This window comes from Aspergillus nomiae (assembly GCF_001204775.2).
Source record: "Aspergillus nomiae NRRL 13137 chromosome Unknown contig00056, whole genome shotgun sequence".
In the NCBI taxonomy this organism is placed as follows: Eukaryota; Fungi; Ascomycota; class Eurotiomycetes; order Eurotiales; family Aspergillaceae; genus Aspergillus; species Aspergillus nomiae.
Window position 1 is genome coordinate 105,134 of NW_015378111.1, and position 16,786 is coordinate 121,919.

Below are 16,786 nucleotides of genomic sequence, written 5' to 3' on the forward strand. Positions count from 1 at the left end.
AGTTGGAGCTCGAGAACGAGAGATCAATGTCACACTGCCCGCCCCATCGGGACTAACCACAAATTAAGTCAGCGGTTGTTTATCCCCCATAAAACAAGCGCATACTTGCTTTCCTTCCACTCCCACCTCAACGCACGCCACCTCTTCGCTCTCTGACAACTCCACCCAACACAAAAATACCGCATTTATCTACCATAATTAGCGACTTCCTCGTCCGCACTCTCGAACCCTCAGAATTGAATCAGCTACTCCACTATCATGGCTTCCCTTACGTCCAAGCGGAAGTCTCGCGACGACGACGCGTACCCCGTCGATGAAGCTAGAACGCCTACCGGCAGTCCTCCTAAAAAGAGGCTCCGGGTAACCCGAAACCAAAAACAGGCACTTATTGATAATCTGCAGCTGGAGAGTACGTTTTTAATGTGTACCATTCCCCGATTGCCGATATTGACATATCATAGTCACCGAGCGGGCTCGTAAACTTCGCGCGCAGTATGCGCTCCAAGCAAATGATCTCCGGGCTCGGATTGAAAGACGCATTAATCGGATCCCCATCGCCCTCCGGAAGGTGAACATGGGCGAGTTATTGGAAAAGCACAATGCCGCCCTCCGGGCGCAGCAAGAGAATACCTCACCGAGGAAGTTCATTAGCCCGATTAAAGGGTCACGTTTTGCAGCTATCTCGGCCAAGCCTGCAATGCGGAAGGCTTCTGCTGCAAGCCCGAGTCCGCGCAGGACGAAGAGACAGAGGTACGCAGACATTGCGATATTCCGGACGAGCTTTTTACTAACCTGATAATCTAGCCACGAAGGTCTCTACTCCGATAAGGAGAATGCCCCTGCAGCAGGAGAACAGCTTGATGTACTCAAAAACCCGAAGAGACGCGCTAAGCCCGGCGCTGCTGCCGGTACTTCGCGGGTTGTCTCCCAAGAAGTTAGAGGGGCAGACTTCAGAATTCTCTCTCCGAAATCATCAAACTCTAGGACATATCCACAATCACCGCTTCGCGCGTCCCCCGAAAAACCTCAGAATTCATCTTACCTCTCGCGGCCGATGCCATCACTAAAACCTTCAAGTCCGCTAAAGGCGGCGCCAGCTAGCCTGGCCGGATCCCTGGAAAGTGCGCGCCTCCGTACCACAAAGGGCACCCCGTCTGCAGCAACAGCAAGCAGACCCGCTTCGCAAGCATCCAGGAGACCAGCAAGTCGGGCCACTACGGCATCTAAGACGACGACACGGTCACCCTTGCCACGACCCGCCACCCGTCAGCTTGAGCGCAGAGGCAGTGTCTCGTCCTCCACATCATCTGGTACAACCGTCACCAAGCCGACGCGAACGGGTGCAAACGCAAGGAAAGTGACAGCCGCATCAACCGCTAGCTCCACAGCTAAGAAGGCCGTCGCAAATAGCCAAGCAACTTCCGCAACTGCCAAACGTAGCACCGCGTCGGCTACTAGGAAAGCCGCCGCCCCCGTAGGAGGTGAAGCTCCGACAGCGGGACGAAGGGTCCTTCGCAAACGCGCTTAAATGCTCTATATTTCCCCTTTCAGAAAGGGACCTATCATCTATAGTCTTTTGACATTCCCTGGAATCTGCCATGAGAGTTCATTACGGAAACATGTGTGAACTCTGATGCTTTTAAGTTGGAGCGGGTGTATTGGCGTTTTCTATCTTGCCTTGCATAATTGGGTCTAGAGAATTGGTTGGCTTTGTAGTGGCTTCTTGTTGCTGCTTTATCGGCACGGTTAAAATAGGTTGAACTCCTTTTATTGACGAGTTCTTTTGATTAAGGGTTATATCATTGGAGTTTGGTATCATCGTCCTCCGGCTAGTTGGATGTGATTTAGTGAATTGAGCTTTGTTAGCACGTATCCCGTGCTGGTCATGATTGAATTATTTTGCAGCCGCAAGAATGTGTACTCTGATCTTTCAGAACGAAGTTACACAAGGACCGCTAAATTGGATTTATGAATATTCAGGATTAAGAATGAAGATGGAAATAGAAGAATTCCCGTCATTTCACAACTGCATGTAATCTAAACATCTCATGGAATTATGGATGTAATTGGACCAAACACAGACAATTCGGGATATCAGCGCAAGTAGGCTGAATAAGTAAGATGCAAGTGAGCAAGTCAAAGGTAGAAAAGAAAACTCAGCACAGGTATCTCTGCAGCCATTCTGAATTGGCTGGAAAACGAAACAAACCAAACAATATTCTCACAACACTGTGATGAGAAAAGAAACGAAACACCAGAGTAGAACGGATCAGAATGGAAAGAAAACACTCAAAAGGTCGAGCACATTTCACGCTAGGTTTCAGCTGGAATGCAATAAGATCAGGGATAGGGACGCTCCGGTACCAAAATGTGTGTAGTAAGCAATGATAGACAAGACACTCTGGACAACCAATAGGTTCCCCAAGGACAACAAGATGCAAAGAGGTAAGAGTCAGGCCCACCATTATAATGATGATGTTGCACTTTTAGGCAGTGAATAGGCAAGAAAGGGTAGAGGTGAGGGCATCTAGCGGAAGTGATAGCCAGCAAGCGTGGGGCTATTTGGCTTAGGTCTTGAGAATTATTGCGATGCGAGACACGAAGGATATATGTAAAAGAAAAAGAACCCAACCCTGTCAAAAATTAAAGAACGCTGAACGGCCCAATGATACACCAACAGTACTCAGAGCACCAAGAAGTAGGGAAAACGAGGATTGATCGATATACGTCCTTGAAGCAAGTGACAGTAGCATAATTATCAACTGGCAACTCCCATCGGCCCTGCTCCCGGGCGAGCTCTATAGGGCAGCTGTTGAGGTTGGGCATCTGGTTGTACCGGATTCTGTTGACTGCCATTGCTGATGCTGCGCTCACGGTTATCGCTTGTCGCCGCCGGCACTAATTCTGCATGTGGGATACCACTAGCCGAATGGGCATGACCGGGAGGACCTTGTACGTGACGTACAGAGCCTTGCAACTGTGTCGCTGCATCTTGGGATGGATCCGTCTCGATACGAGCAGACGTCGGGATGTTTGCTCCCCGATTTTGATTCGTAATAGTGAATGTTTCGCCGCCATTGACTGGCCTCTGGGAAAAGCTCCCGCGCGCGATATCTCCATAGCGTTTCAGGATCTCCTTTGTGGTGACTTCGGAATTCTCTTTGAAAAAGTTGGTGTCTGTGAGAACCGACTGCAGATCCTCAGGAATCTGGATCATCCGGAATTAGTATCTGTAACACACCGAGAACATGCTGTAAACAACCTACCTCGCACATAGTATCATTGTATGTGATAAGCGCATTGATAGCCTCAATTGCTAGGAAGCTCTCATCAACGGTGCCGTTCTTAGTATTCGGGTACAGAATGTTAGGGGCCATCACAGTGGCAAGATTGTGGATGTCCATTTTGCTGCCTGACTCCTCATCGACGTGCGAGAAAGATGACGTCCAATTCAAGAAGGCAAATAGAACTTCCATTGTATCTCGGTGAGCTTTGGGAAGCAGGCAACAGGCAAGGTGAAGAACCCGCTTTTGCTTCTCTGGATCCGATAGTTCTGTAATATACGTCAGAATACTATCCATTGTGGGGGGAGAATTGCAAGGGGGAAAACTCACTTTGTGCCACTACAAATAGGCGGTGCAGCTTGAAGGTTAAGAGCGGGTCAGGCATCTCGCGGAGGAATTTCTTCAAGAGGGCTGCGATTTGCACAGGGTTTTCCTTTGTCAAATCCACCTGCTCGTACTTGTTGTCGATCAGGTCAGACAGCTCTTTGAGCCTTCTAATGTTGCCATTTTTTCGGAAAACACCCTCCACAGACATATCCATTTGTCTCATGGCGGACACGGCATCGTCAACTAGAGCAGGAACGCGAAGCGCGCCTGGCCCGACACCATGACTAGACTCTGTGCCCTCTTTTTCAACAAGGAAATCTAGATTGACACCGAAAACGCCTTTCTTCTTCCCGCCTTTCTTGGCTTCCTTATTGAAGGCACGGCCGAAGATATTCCAGATTGTTGGCTTACGGGACTCAATAAAGGAAAGGAGTTCCTCCAAAGTGAAATGCCCGTCCAATAAAGGCTCCATAGACAGTACCGCAACGTGGCGCACGATAAAATACTCCAACGCAGATAGTTCTGAGAAGTACTTCTTGGCCCTTCCACCTTGTTCCATGAGATGCCGCTCCAAACCAGCCCCGGACACACCGCGTTGATGGCCATAGTTGTATCTCGGAAGAGGTTCGGTGGTCCCGACAAGCCTGGTCCCTGCATGCTTGTATGCGTTGGGGCGTTGCTCTTTAGCCTGTTCGGCAGCAACGATCCTTGGAATGTCATCCAAAGTGAGAGCGTCCTGGTTGCCAAATGTCAGCTCAGTAACCGTCTCGCCGTTTGCGTCTTTTTCTTCTACAATTTGGAACCCGTGACCACGAGGATCTGTGCCTTCACCGCCTGATGAACCTGGCCTTACGCTTCGTCCTTCTGGCCCATCGATGATTCGTGACGCCCGTGCTTTTTTGTAAGTCGTTGATAGAGTGCGCTCGTTTCGGATCGACCTTAGACGTCGCATTTCACCAACAGTTTGTTCAAGGGAAGATTCTTCGGTACCCTCTTTACTCGCATGCGAGTATGACTTCGACCTGGTCGTTGACCTACGCAATTCGCCTCCAGGAGTAGATTGGCTGTCACTCCCATCATGCGACTTTAGATTGGCGTCATCTGAAATTGATTAGTAAACTGAATTGTGAAGAGCAATTTCCCATTAGCAACATACCTGATGCTGGAATAGTACCTCCAGCTCGCAGGACAGTAAGGAGCCGTGCAAGAGCGACCTGCAGCAAGAAGACAAACTGCTGGAGTTTAGTCACTCGTGTGAACCCTCCTTGTGTCTCATGCGCAATGCCATTTTCAGATGCGCAACTGTTACAGAAAGCGCGCTTATCCTTAGGGTTCCACAACGCATCCTGAGGTATAGCAGTTAAATCTTTCTGGCAAGTTGTACAAGTCAAGTGAGGTTGCTTTATATGCCACCTGTTATCTCCAAGCTTGATGCACTCGTCATCTATGGGCTCCTTGCATGCAGCACAGCAGTCGGAGAGTTGATCAGCAAGGACTTCGACATTAGCCATTAAGTCTGCTGTAGTCACTTCTTCTTCAAGAGGCCGAAGTGCCTCAAGATCCCCAAGATGATCTAAGAACTGATGCAGGCCTTCTGGCGTCTCCTTCTCCCTCTCTAGCTTAAGAGCACCCTGCAAACCAATACGGATGAGGAGCTTCAAATAATGGGCAAGACCTGTCACTAAAGACAGAAGCTCCTGAGTGACACCAAGTTTTCGAACGCCGGTCTCCTGAGTCTTCGATAACAATGCAAAGAAAGCGACGATCTTCTTGCACAGAAGTTTTGCTTCACGACCATAGGCGAGGTCTACATAACGAGATTAGTTCCACAATATCATGAATTGACACTCACAGTAATATACCACTCACCTTTCATGCCTTGCGCTTTGATGTTTGCTGCAAGTTGGTCGATCGCGGAGAAAAGAACATCGACATGTGCAATAAACTTTTTCGCAACAAGAACTCCGTCCACATAAGTACCATTACTGACATGAAGAAGCATATCTGAGATGCAGGCTGCTGATGATTCCTCGAAACTTGAGAGGATGCTCCATATTTTGTACACTTTTTCTTCCATCACATCCTCTTCCTCCCGCACTTGGTTGCGTTGCTCGTCAGTAGCATCGGCTTCTACCTCAGGATATTCCAGTGGCTGGCCAGTTGGAGCTAAACGAACATTCCAAAACTTGTGAATCATATAACATTCGGGGTGCCAGTGTTGATTTTGGCCATTACGGAAAATCTCCACGAACTGTTTGAGGATCGATGTGTGGCAACCGTGACACCGCTGTGCGAACTGAGTCGAGTAATGGAAGTGACAGTATACCTTGCCTTCATGCTCATAGTAAGAGTCTTGCGCGCCAAAGACTGTCGGACAAACAGAGCAGGTAAAATGCTCAATGTGATATTTTCGATCCAAGGCCGTTATATACGAGCCTCGCAGGGCACCACCGCATTCATGACAGAGGAGGTCCAATCGCCGAAAATAGTCTGTTTCACATAGAGGGTACTGCCCACTCCCATCTTCCGCATCAACAGGAAAGAACTTGGAAGCTACGATTTGGCCACAATCCTACGCCGTGATATATTAGTCACGAAAACAGAATACATGCAAGAGTAGCGGCAGAAACTCACTTCACATTTGAAGCACTCCAGGTGGTAGGTCGAAAGCAATGCCCGCACAAACTGACCTGTGAGGGGCTCACCACACTTTTTACAAATTCTTGACGAGCCACCTGGTGACTTTGTAACTGGTCGAGCGCTAGGGCGTGTTCGATCACGCGGAGTTGATCGGTCCCAATAGCCAGCTGCATCGCGCGGAGTTGAGGGGTCCCTTGGGCTGGAATTGTTTGACTCGTATCTTCGACCTATACGGCCATCGGGGTTTTGGGCTCCATCCACAGGACTGTTTCCGGATGCACTCCAACCGCCGGTTATTGCACGCGGCGAGTCGAATGGAATACTGTTATCCGCAGGCGATGTAGGGGTTTGCATCTGGTTACCTCCACCATAGCCACTGGTATTCAACGTGGGGCGGACAGCCCCGTTGCCCGGCACGAGGCTATCCGGCAAAGGAACGTCGCCGGGAGGCATGTCCGTATGAAACTACGCCGTTCCGCAGTTGTTGGCAAAGAATCTGCAAGTAATTTAGGATATTGGGCGTTTCAATGCGTGAAAGGGTCGCGTTTGTGGTTGCCGCCGAGATCAGAGAGAATTGGTTTATCGAGACAAGGGACTGGAGCGGGAATAAACAGAGTTATTCGGGAGATTGCAGAAATGGGTAGTTAAGAACAAGTCATGAAGGATTATCGCATCTTTGACAGGAGTAATAGCATAGGTCAGACAACGGTGAGATTTCTTTCACGGGGCTCTTTAAAGTTATTTGGGGGACCTTCCGTAACGACTCACCTCACGCCATGTAGATGAAACTTGCGGGGAACTTCTAGTGGTGACTCGAGGAATCGGAATGGGAGCGCGTGATCGACCTGATAAATATATCCTTCCACAATACCACCGGCCTATGCAGCAGCGTATTTAAAATCGAGACGTTTAGAAGCGCAGGCGCCCGTGTTGAGGGCGGCGAGATTGAAAACGTTGAAGCTCAAAGTGAGACCAACAAGCGGCGGAGTAGTAGACTGGCCGGAATCACAACCATTCCTGGTTCCCTGCAAACACCAACAGAGGGTCGATAAGTCCAAGCCCTGGGAAACTCAGAACACGGAGGGGGGCGGAAGATAGTGAACTACAGAGTCCAGTACTGCAAAACAAGAGAGTGATAAGGAGAGAGGGTTATAGGAGATTAGGAGATCGCGTGTTTGACAAAGTGGGTGTCTTGTCCTGCTGGCAGTTGGCGCTGTGCCCCCCTATGCTTCATGTTGCTGGTTACCCGCTAGGGTCTGTCACGTGAAATACACTCACCGCCTGGACTACCGCCTGTAGGCTGTGTATCAATTACTGTACAAGGTATCTACATATGACAGGGCGCCTGATTACTACGTCCACGGTAACAATTACAACAGGGGATACTGGATGGGAGTACTGCTAAGAAGATAGGACCACCAAAATAGGCATGAAAAGACACGACAGTGGGAGCAAAAGAAGAAGGAAAAAGGGAAGAAAAGTCGAGTAAGAGTGAAGTAACCTAACCTGATACTTGGACAGAGTAGATATTGTATTATTTTGATTAGTGCGGCAGGTAATTCTAGCTCCCAAAAAAAAGAAAGTAGAAAAACTCTTCATCAGAACATTGTATGAGTAAGGGTATAAAGGAAACAAGGTCACTGATACACTAGCCCTATCTTTGACCCCTTATTTATTCTCTTTTGCGGGGCAGCCAGCGGGTTACCTGTTTTGGTATTTCTGAAACTAGTCATGACCCCATACAATGACGGTCCGAGTAAGTATGTTGCCAAGTGGAGTTGCTGTCAGCTTGGGACCCTTGACATTGTCTAAGGTATGCAACTAACTAGAGCCACCTTCCAGGTTGGCATGAGAACAATTGTTCAAGATCATATATACTGTGTGTTCAATTGTGATACATTTCAAGCTGTATAGTTTCTTTAGAACCAGGATAGTATTATATGATTTTTTCTGGGCTTACTTATTTTGTTTTGTTTTAGTTTTGCTTTTTGGGGAGCGTTCTTCAAAGATGTCATACTCTGTGTGAAGAGCAGGGGCGACTGTTTTGTCAAGCTAGTCTTGTTTAGGAATGTTGGAATGAATGCCCCCCTAAATCCTCAGGGGTCCAGATAGTGACCAAGTCTTTAAATAGAAATTAGGTTGTACCCTAGACTTTTAGGACAGATATGATAAGAGTTGTAGAGAGCTGGCTGCTGTAGACAGCTACCTAATGCCTACACCAGAAGAATAGGGTATTTAACGGAGTCAGTGGCGTCGCCTAGCGATACTCCGTCAACATGTGGTTAAGGAGAAATATGCCGCGCTATCAGGGGATCTCGGTTGTTTGGCCCATCAACAATTGATCTACACGCACAAAGAAGGCGGTGAGGGTGGATTTGTGCGGAGCTAAGATACAGTACGGAGTACAAGTCCTTCGTAGTGTGAAACTGAAATACCGAAAACTCTGTATGCCTGTATGTGCATATGTAACTCCGTACAGCAACATCATAAGCCACTCCAGACACTTGTCCGCAAAAGAAAGAAAAGTACTAGGCGCCTTGACTTTGCTTTTCTCTTTTTCCTTTATGAACAGGGCTATTCTCTCTTTCTTACAATACAACAACGGATATTTGAAAAAATATATAGTATCTATTGACCGTTTTACTCACAGGCTTGCAGTATCTTTGTCGAACACTTGCTGTGCATGGACTATATCATTTTCTTGTAGACAAATAGCGACAAAGAAGCGGTATTCCAACGCAACCTCAAAGACTCATATAGGAGAGCGTAGCCTTAACAGAGATGCTTGCTATGCTATTCTCTATACTATCATACTACATCACTGTGAATGGTATACTTACAGCTTGTTTGTACCTGCCATCAGTTGTTAGCTTCATATAAACTCCTTGACAGACAATGGATGCTGGGCAATAACCAAAATGTTTTACAAGCCTGGAAAAAGAAAACAATGGGCTTGTATGCTCTATTCACGCACCCGATAACTGTTCACACAGTCTCCCGCCCACACTGAGAAGGCACCTGTCGTTCCCCGCGCTGCCTTGGGCTGGACCATCAATGATCATTATAAGATCATACATACGCCTGTCTTCCTCCGTCATCTGCTTCCAATCTAAACGCTCTGCTCAATTTCATATCTATTGATCAACCCCGCTGATGAGAGCTCGACTGTCTACTGTTTCTATGACAGAATGTCCGATCAAGCGCTCCTTCGTATTACAAGGGTACATTGACTCTTTTATTCTATCCACAGGTGTCCTGTAAAGTCCTCTTCAACTGACGAGAGCTCTCTTCCGGGGAGATACTAGGAAATCAAGCAGATACAACAAGGCGCAGACTTATGTAAGACTTCATTCATACCGTCCGGGGAAGAATTCCATTGTTTCGCTAAGCTTACAATTATTTGTTCGGTTCGGATTCTAAGCTCTGGCTGTGACTTACGATGATTCTGACATCCGAACTGTCCGCGCCCTCATTCTCGGACCTCCAGAGACCCCTTACCAGTTCGGTTTCTTTGAGGTTCGTATTCGCTGCCCTCCACATAATAATACAACAAAACCGCAAGCCTATTTCCACTAACTGGTGAGAAACTGCCCTAGTTTACGATCACATTTGGAAAGGGTAAGGAATCTGTCCCGTGAGAGGAACACAAGAGCACTTGCTTAAAGGACTCACCACGGCTGCTCCAGACTATCCTGCAAAGCCCCCTAGTGTCCGAGCTTTGACTACAAATAAAGGACGGTGCCGGTTCAATCCTAATATATATGCTTCGGGCAAAGTCTGCTTGTGAGTACAAAGCCTGAAAGGACAAGCATGCTCATATACTGACAAAATTCAGGTCAATCCTGGGGTAATTCGTTTCAAAAGCCTACAGAGTAGCTATAGCTGACTGGTTTGGCGTAGCACTTGGCGCGGGGAACCTGGAGAGGAGTGGTCATCTGCACAAGGCCTGGAGTCTATCTTGATCTCCATTCAAAGTCTGCTGTCTAACAACCCCTATGAGAATGAACCTGGGTACGATAAGGCGCACAGTGACACAGCACAGGATAATGAGTGGAAGGTATCCTACGTAGAGAAGGTGATGACTTACCCCTCGATCTGCCCGAGGACATGCTAACAGAGCTTTCTTTGTATGCCAAGATTCGCCATGAAAACCTCAGAATTGCAGTCATTGAACCTTTGGAGTTGTCTTTGGGTATCTTGCCAAATGGAAGTACAAAGATAATTGCAGAACGAGCATCTGAGGGCGATGAAGCTGACGAAGAAGATCAAAAACTGAGCGAAAATGACAAACCTGTTGTTGATAAATTCGCAGACCTTCGCAAAAGACGATTCTTATGGTATTTCGGTTCCTACATCCAAACGATTGATACTGCGGACTCGGATATCTCTCGGAAACGCAGATTCCAGAGAATGCCTTTCGAAAGTCAGGGCAATACTATGGATGGTCACTTCGATTACCCCGAATTAAGACGGCGGATAGTTTTGCTCAGAGAGAAAATCATTTGTGAGACACACAATTGGTTTTTTGAGGGAATTGGTGTCAAGGAACAAGAGCTGGGCATCGCATCAAATCTGCAGCGCCAGTATGAACATATCGTTGAGGATCTCAAGCGTCAGAGAAATTTCGCTGTTGATCTTGAGCTTGTCGACACGAATCTTTTCCTTTGGGCATTTACATACTTCGGTCGGCCTATGAGCCACTTGGACGGTGGTATCTTCAAGTTTAAGATCTACATCAGCCCGCGTTTCCCAGAAGAACAGCCTCGCGTCTTTGTGGAGACGCCCATATTTCATATTCGCGTCTCCCGAGAAGGAGTCCTCTGCTATTTCCCACGTAGAACAGATGAAATGCGTTATCATATCGAAGCGATTGTGGCGGCACTCGAAGAAGAATCCCCGCCATATGATCCACGGACTACAGTTCATCCTGAAGCGACCAAGCTTTTCTGGGGAACCCCTGAAGATCGCAAGATATATTACAGGGCATTGCGGCGATCTGTTGAAAAAAGCGCCGAGTGAGCTTCCAGCTACCACTAAAACCATGATGTTCTCAAGTCCTAATATCATAATTTAGGGAAACGTTCACATGAGACCTCCCCCTTTATTGTCGACGCTTATCCACTCTTCACCTGAGCATTGAATGGTCCATAAGCGCTGGCGATGGTCCCGGTTAATTCCAGATGATTTAATAGTTATTTTAACAGATTATCGTCAGTCTGCGCCTGTTGTTTCTTGACTGCACATCCGGGCTCATGACTTTAAGATTTCGCATACAACGGAGCGTATCTCACTCGGTGTTAAGCGCAATGGCTTCTGACATTTCCTGGTTGGGACCATTTCTAGACTAAGAATCAAGATAATGCTATGTTATGGATTGATGCGACCGATGCAGACATCAAGTAGGTGGTTTAAATAATAAATAAGAGACAACTGCTTTGTAGATGTCGTTATCAGATGGAATGAGTCAAGGTGGGTTTAGTATACTATTGCCCTTGTGCAATGCTGGTAACAAAAAGATGAAGGCGATGTGGCTTCTCGAGTGGGTCCCGGGAGATTTTAGCTCAGCCCCAGACATTTTCTCCGTAGAGCGGAGCGGAACCCAGTTAAATTATCATTCCCCCCGAACTTAAGATCAACACTTCCGTCTTCGCCCTTCAGTCTCTATCGCTCATCTCCACCCATCTACCGCCTCCAGTCGCTCAAGTCAACCAGCAACGCACCAAAATGTCTAACAAGCGTCCCACTATGCAATTAGGCACGGTTTTGGTGGTTGGTGGCTGTGGATTCGTGGGCTGGCACATTGTCAATCACTTGCTCAATTTCCCTTCGGAAACCGATGCCAGTGTCGCTCTCCCCAGGCCCGAAGATGATCCTCGATTCGATTACCCCCCGCTGGCCGGCCGATATCCGGCATGCGTGGCGAAGGTCGCGGTAGTCGACTTGCGAACCTCCAACAATCGGTTGCCCGGTGCCGAGTATTACGATGGCGATATCACGTCGGCAGAGTCCATGTTAGAGGTCTTTCGCAAAGTTAAGCCGGATGTTGTTATCCACACTGCCACACCAAACGTCCTAGAAGGGAACAAGCCGTTGCTGCGCAAAGTGAATGTGGACGGAACAAAGACATTACTGGAGGTCGCGGGCGGCGATCGCGGAGATTGGGGTGGCAAGTGCAAAGCTTTCGTGTACACAAGCTCGAGCTCAGTGGTACACGATACCCAAAGCGATCTGATCAATGTGGACGAGGAGTGGCCATACATTAGAGGGGATAGGCAGTTGGAGTACTACTCGGAGACCAAGGTAGGTGGCGCCGACTCCATTTCTGTCTAGTCAACATTTGCTCACGAGAATTTGCAGGCGGACGCAGAAGAACTCGTTTTGAAGTACAACCGAACCTCACCCTCTGGTATGGTGACCTGTGCTGTTCGTCCAGCCGGTATTTATGGAGAGAAGGACACCACATTTACCTACAAGGTTCTGGAACACTCGTCCAAGGCCTCGCCAGCTGTTCTTCGAATGCAGTTGGGCGATAACAACAATTTGTTCGATTTTACTTACGTTGGAAATATTGCGCATGCCCACTTACTCGCTGCGTTCCGCTTGCTTGCCACCAAGACCCGTATTGAATCTAAACAAAGTGAACCGTTAGACCATGAGCGAGTTGATGGAGAGGCTTTCAACATTACTAATGATTCTCCGGTCTATTTCTGGGATATGACGCGTGCTGCATGGGCTCTGACCGGCAAGGTAGTCGAGCCCAATCAAGTGTGGGAACTCCCCGAGGCGCTCCTCGGCCCTATTGGCGGCATCGCGGAGACGGTGTTGGGTATTTTTGGCAAGACGCCGCGGTTGACCAGGCGGATAGTCCGGTATTCATGCATGACTCGTTACTATTCGTGTGACAAGGCCAAGTCGCGCCTAGGATACACTCCCATTGTTCCAGTTGATGAGGGCCTGGCCCGTGCAGTCGGATATGTGGTAGAACAAGAGCGACAGGAGGGTCAGAAGAAGGGACAGTAATGGAGATACTGGAGAAATAGTGCAATCGAAGACGTGTGGAGGATGCACACAGTGGCATGATGTAATATAGGTAATTCTGGAATTGTCACCTGGTTTCTTTCTATCAAGCATATACCTTAATGAACATGGATATAGGTAGTCCTTTGGATAAAAATATACTCTAGATTCGAATCTTGCGCAGATTAGCCGCAACAATGACAGTGAACTGAGGGTACACCGGGATTTGTGGGTATACTAAGCTTGCTTTATATTCCATTGTTTTAATAATCTTAATCGGGGTTACCTCTACCAAGCTTCCCAGGACGAACCATGCTGAAAGCAATTATAGGAGCTGAAAGAGGTACGTAGCGTACATATTTACCACATGGATTGGTTGTATGTGACGCTTGAGAGCTGTGAAAATGACGCTCTTTTCGTGGACGACACCCAACGCTTGTTTATCAAAGGCTGATGCGCTGTTTTATTCCCTTCCAAGAATCCCAGTGTTTCATGTATGTCATCAATTGACAACATGCATCCTGGCTAAATCGCACCTGACCATGATCTTTAAAATCAGCCGTGTCTTGTCGCCCTTTCCCTTTCTGCCCTAATTCCCTCTACTCTTCCAAAGGCATGCACAAGAAACACATATTTACTAGACAACACACATATTTTTTTTAGACAACAGCAGGAGTATTGACTGATCTATACACGTTGAGAACAATACCATGGAATATCCCGCAATGTTCAACCTAAACTCTCCCTACGTGTTTCGTCGAATACTTCTGGTTTTGATCTGGCTAATTGGCCTGCCAGCGTCGATTGCAGACGAACAATTAACCGGCAGCAAGGAAGGAATTCCTGGAATCGACGCTTCCTTCGACTATGTTGTGGTGGGCGGTGGTAATGCTGGCGTGACTCTGGCGGCGCGCCTGGCTGAACAGAGTTTCAGTGTTGCTTTGGTTGAAGCCGGAGACTTCTATGAAATCAAATACCCCCCAGCGAAAGTCCCTGGGGCTGTCGGCATTGGTGTTGGAACCGATCCAATGGCCATTCGAACGACCATTGACTGGGGTTTTCTGGTCAATACTGGACCAGGTGCAAACTCTCGGACTGTTCACTATGAGAAAGCCAGATGTATTGGAGGAGCGTATGTCCCACTAGTGAGCCTCTGATTATAAATTGGCTGACTTAATTTATCATTACATAGAACGGCAAGCAATTTTATGCTATACCACAGGTCAGTTGATCCCCATCATCTCCGAGAGAAAGAGCCAAAAATTGACTGGCCCTAGGCCGACAATAGGATCGATGAAACTATGGGCTGAGCTTGTTGATGATGAAAGTTACATCTTCGACAACGTCTTCCCTCTGTTCAAGAAGACGATTAACTTCACCGCACCCAATGAGGAGCTTCGTTCTGCAAACGCCACCGTGAGCTATCGGGAGGATGCTTACGATAGAGAAGGCCAACCCGTTGACTTGACTTATCCTCATGCTGCCTCGCCATTTTCTAGCTGGCTCCAACTTGGGCTGGAATCGGTAGGGGTTCGAGTAACCTCCGAGTTCAACAGTGGGTCTTTGTTAGGTTCCTTTTATTGTCCGTTCACTATACGACCCGACGATCAGAGTCGAAGCAGCTCGGAATCTGCATTTTTTAGGTCACCATCGTCTTCGAGATACTTACGACCCTTGACGCTATACAAGAACACAATGGGCAAAAAGATTCTGTTTGATCAAAAGCGAGCAACAGGGGTTGAGGTTGCTACTGCAGGCTCGAAGTATATTCTCCGCGCGACCCACGAGGTCATCATATCATCAGGTGCCTTTCAGAGCCCTCAGCTACTCATGGTTTCTGGGATTGGTCCGGCCAATGTCCTCCAAGAGCACGAAATCGATGTTATTGTAGATCTACCAGGAGTCGGCCAAAATTTGTGGGACCAGCCCTTCTCTGGACCGACGTACCCAGTGGCTGTGGAGACATTCAATAAGCTGGCTACAGATTTACAATATCTTATAAGTCAGATAAGGGAGTTTAAAACATCTCATACTGGAGCGTTGACCAATCATGGATTCGACTACGTCGGTTTCGAAAAGCTCCCAGATAACTCGCGGACCGGATTCACTGAACATACGGAGAATGACCTTTCTTGGTTCCCAGAAGACTGGCCAGAGATCGAGGTATGTTTCCTATTCGCCCCTGCACTTTACAAGATCGGGGGATGCTTATTTTCTGGATCTGATATAATAGTATATCGCAGTGCCACTTTTCGCTGGCAACTTTTCCGATCCCATTACTATGCAACCGCAAGATGGGAGGCAATATGCGACCATTCTGTCTACACTAATGGCCCCAACATCTCGTGGGAACGTTACTATAATCTCAGCTGATACGGAAGACCTTCCCGTGATCAACGGTAACTGGCTTACTACAGAAACAGATCAGCAAGTTCTAGTTGCAGCATATAAAAGAGCCCGTGACATGTTCCGCAGTGAAGCCATGGCACCCGTCGTTGTCGGAGAGGAATACTTCCCAGGAAAAGAGTATCAAAGCGATCGTGAAATCCTTGAGGTCATCCGGGATACAGTCATGGCTCCGTGGCACGCGTCCTGCACATGCAAGATGGGGACGCGTTCTGATCGCATGGCGGTCCTTGATAGCCGAGCGAGGGTGTTTGGAGTTGAGAGATTGAGGGTGGTCGATGCTAGTGCCTTTCCATTTCTTCCTCCTGGTCATCCACAATCGGTTGTTTGTATGTTCGGTGTCGTCCTTGTCTGTTTGTAGAATTTGCTGACCCTCGAACTGCAGACATGCTAGCGGAGAAGATAGCCTCGGATATTATAGGCTCTAGAGACGATGGAGTTTATAACGAGATGGGGCTGAATTTGTGATACGGGATAGCACGTGTGCTTAACTCCTGGGACTGAGTAGAAGAGCTTGACACCGTGACGGATGTGGTTAAATTGAATGAGCTCAGCGATTGCTCTCAGGTGCTCTATTTCTATTTCATCAGTGGTAGTGTTATGTGGCACACAAACGAATCTTATCATCTTACGATATCAACCGCTGATTGACCTCCAGCGTAAACATTCCAGCCCATAAGCTGTATCCACACATGTACTACCCCAGGTCGGCTTCCAACCCTAGCATATACAACCAATCTCACCAATCAGAGCCCCTACCCATACCCTGGGCCTTCCTGCAAAGCGAACATGGAGCCACCGAACAAGTGCAACCCATGGTGACTTACGTATGATGTAGGGGGCTGGTCGGGATGAACGCATTGCAACACAAACACAAGAGTATCATACGAACTATGCGAAGCATGCCATTGCATCGACCCGAGTTTGTCGACACCTTCGCATCAGGTACCTTGAGCCGAAGATTCTTTCGAGAACCTCATCAGGAAGTGAGGAAACCCCCGACTGGAGCCAAAAGGAAAAAGAAAGTATAATCCATGATTAGTGCTTTGAGGGCTGATTGCCAATCTATCGGAAGGTTCTACGGTGGAGCCCAGCCCTGTCTGACTTCATTT

General features: G+C 47.9%; 5 protein-coding genes across 5 annotated transcripts; 4 read left to right on the forward strand and 1 right to left on the reverse strand.

The window, feature by feature from the left end:
- Positions 1-234: 234 nt before the first annotated feature.
- On the forward strand, positions 235-1,528 carry ANOM_002527 (uncharacterized protein; the record flags this gene model as incomplete). The annotated part of the gene is made up of 3 exons (XM_015547784.1): positions 235-409; positions 462-750; positions 805-1,528. The coding sequence occupies exons 1-3, from the start codon at positions 259-261 to the stop codon at positions 1,526-1,528; spliced, it is 1,164 nt and encodes a 387-aa protein (XP_015409218.1). The 5' UTR covers positions 235-258.
- A 978-nt stretch (positions 1,529-2,506) lies between these two features.
- ANOM_002528 (GTPase-activating protein LRG1) lies at positions 2,507-6,704 on the reverse strand (the record flags this gene model as incomplete). The annotated part of the gene is made up of 6 exons (XM_015547785.1): positions 2,507-3,208; positions 3,267-3,553; positions 3,615-4,712; positions 4,768-5,418; positions 5,481-6,183; positions 6,246-6,704. 6 exons carry the CDS (start codon positions 6,702-6,704, stop codon positions 2,759-2,761), a joined length of 3,648 nt encoding a protein of 1,215 aa, XP_015409211.1. The 3' UTR covers positions 2,507-2,758.
- Positions 6,705-9,439: 2,735 nt separating this feature from the next.
- On the forward strand, positions 9,440-11,270 carry ANOM_002529 (ubiquitin-conjugating enzyme E2; the record flags this gene model as incomplete). Its single annotated transcript, XM_015547786.1, has 8 exons — positions 9,440-9,472; positions 9,557-9,590; positions 9,673-9,767; positions 9,848-9,869; positions 9,917-10,034; positions 10,087-10,098; positions 10,152-10,262; positions 10,322-11,270. 8 exons carry the CDS (start codon positions 9,440-9,442, stop codon positions 11,268-11,270), a joined length of 1,374 nt encoding a protein of 457 aa, XP_015409212.1.
- A 705-nt stretch (positions 11,271-11,975) lies between these two features.
- ANOM_002530 (C-3 sterol dehydrogenase/C-4 decarboxylase) lies at positions 11,976-13,426 on the forward strand (the record flags this gene model as incomplete). The annotated part of the gene is made up of 2 exons (XM_015547787.1): positions 11,976-12,551; positions 12,609-13,426. The coding sequence occupies 2 exons, from the start codon at positions 11,976-11,978 to the stop codon at positions 13,269-13,271; spliced, it is 1,239 nt and encodes a 412-aa protein (XP_015409243.1). The 3' UTR covers positions 13,272-13,426.
- A 552-nt stretch (positions 13,427-13,978) lies between these two features.
- ANOM_002531 (GMC family oxidoreductase) lies at positions 13,979-16,142 on the forward strand (the record flags this gene model as incomplete). Its single annotated transcript, XM_015547788.1, has 5 exons — positions 13,979-14,400; positions 14,461-14,490; positions 14,546-15,431; positions 15,502-16,003; positions 16,060-16,142. 5 exons carry the CDS (start codon positions 13,979-13,981, stop codon positions 16,140-16,142), a joined length of 1,923 nt encoding a protein of 640 aa, XP_015409242.1.
- Positions 16,143-16,786: the final 644 nt, after the last annotated feature.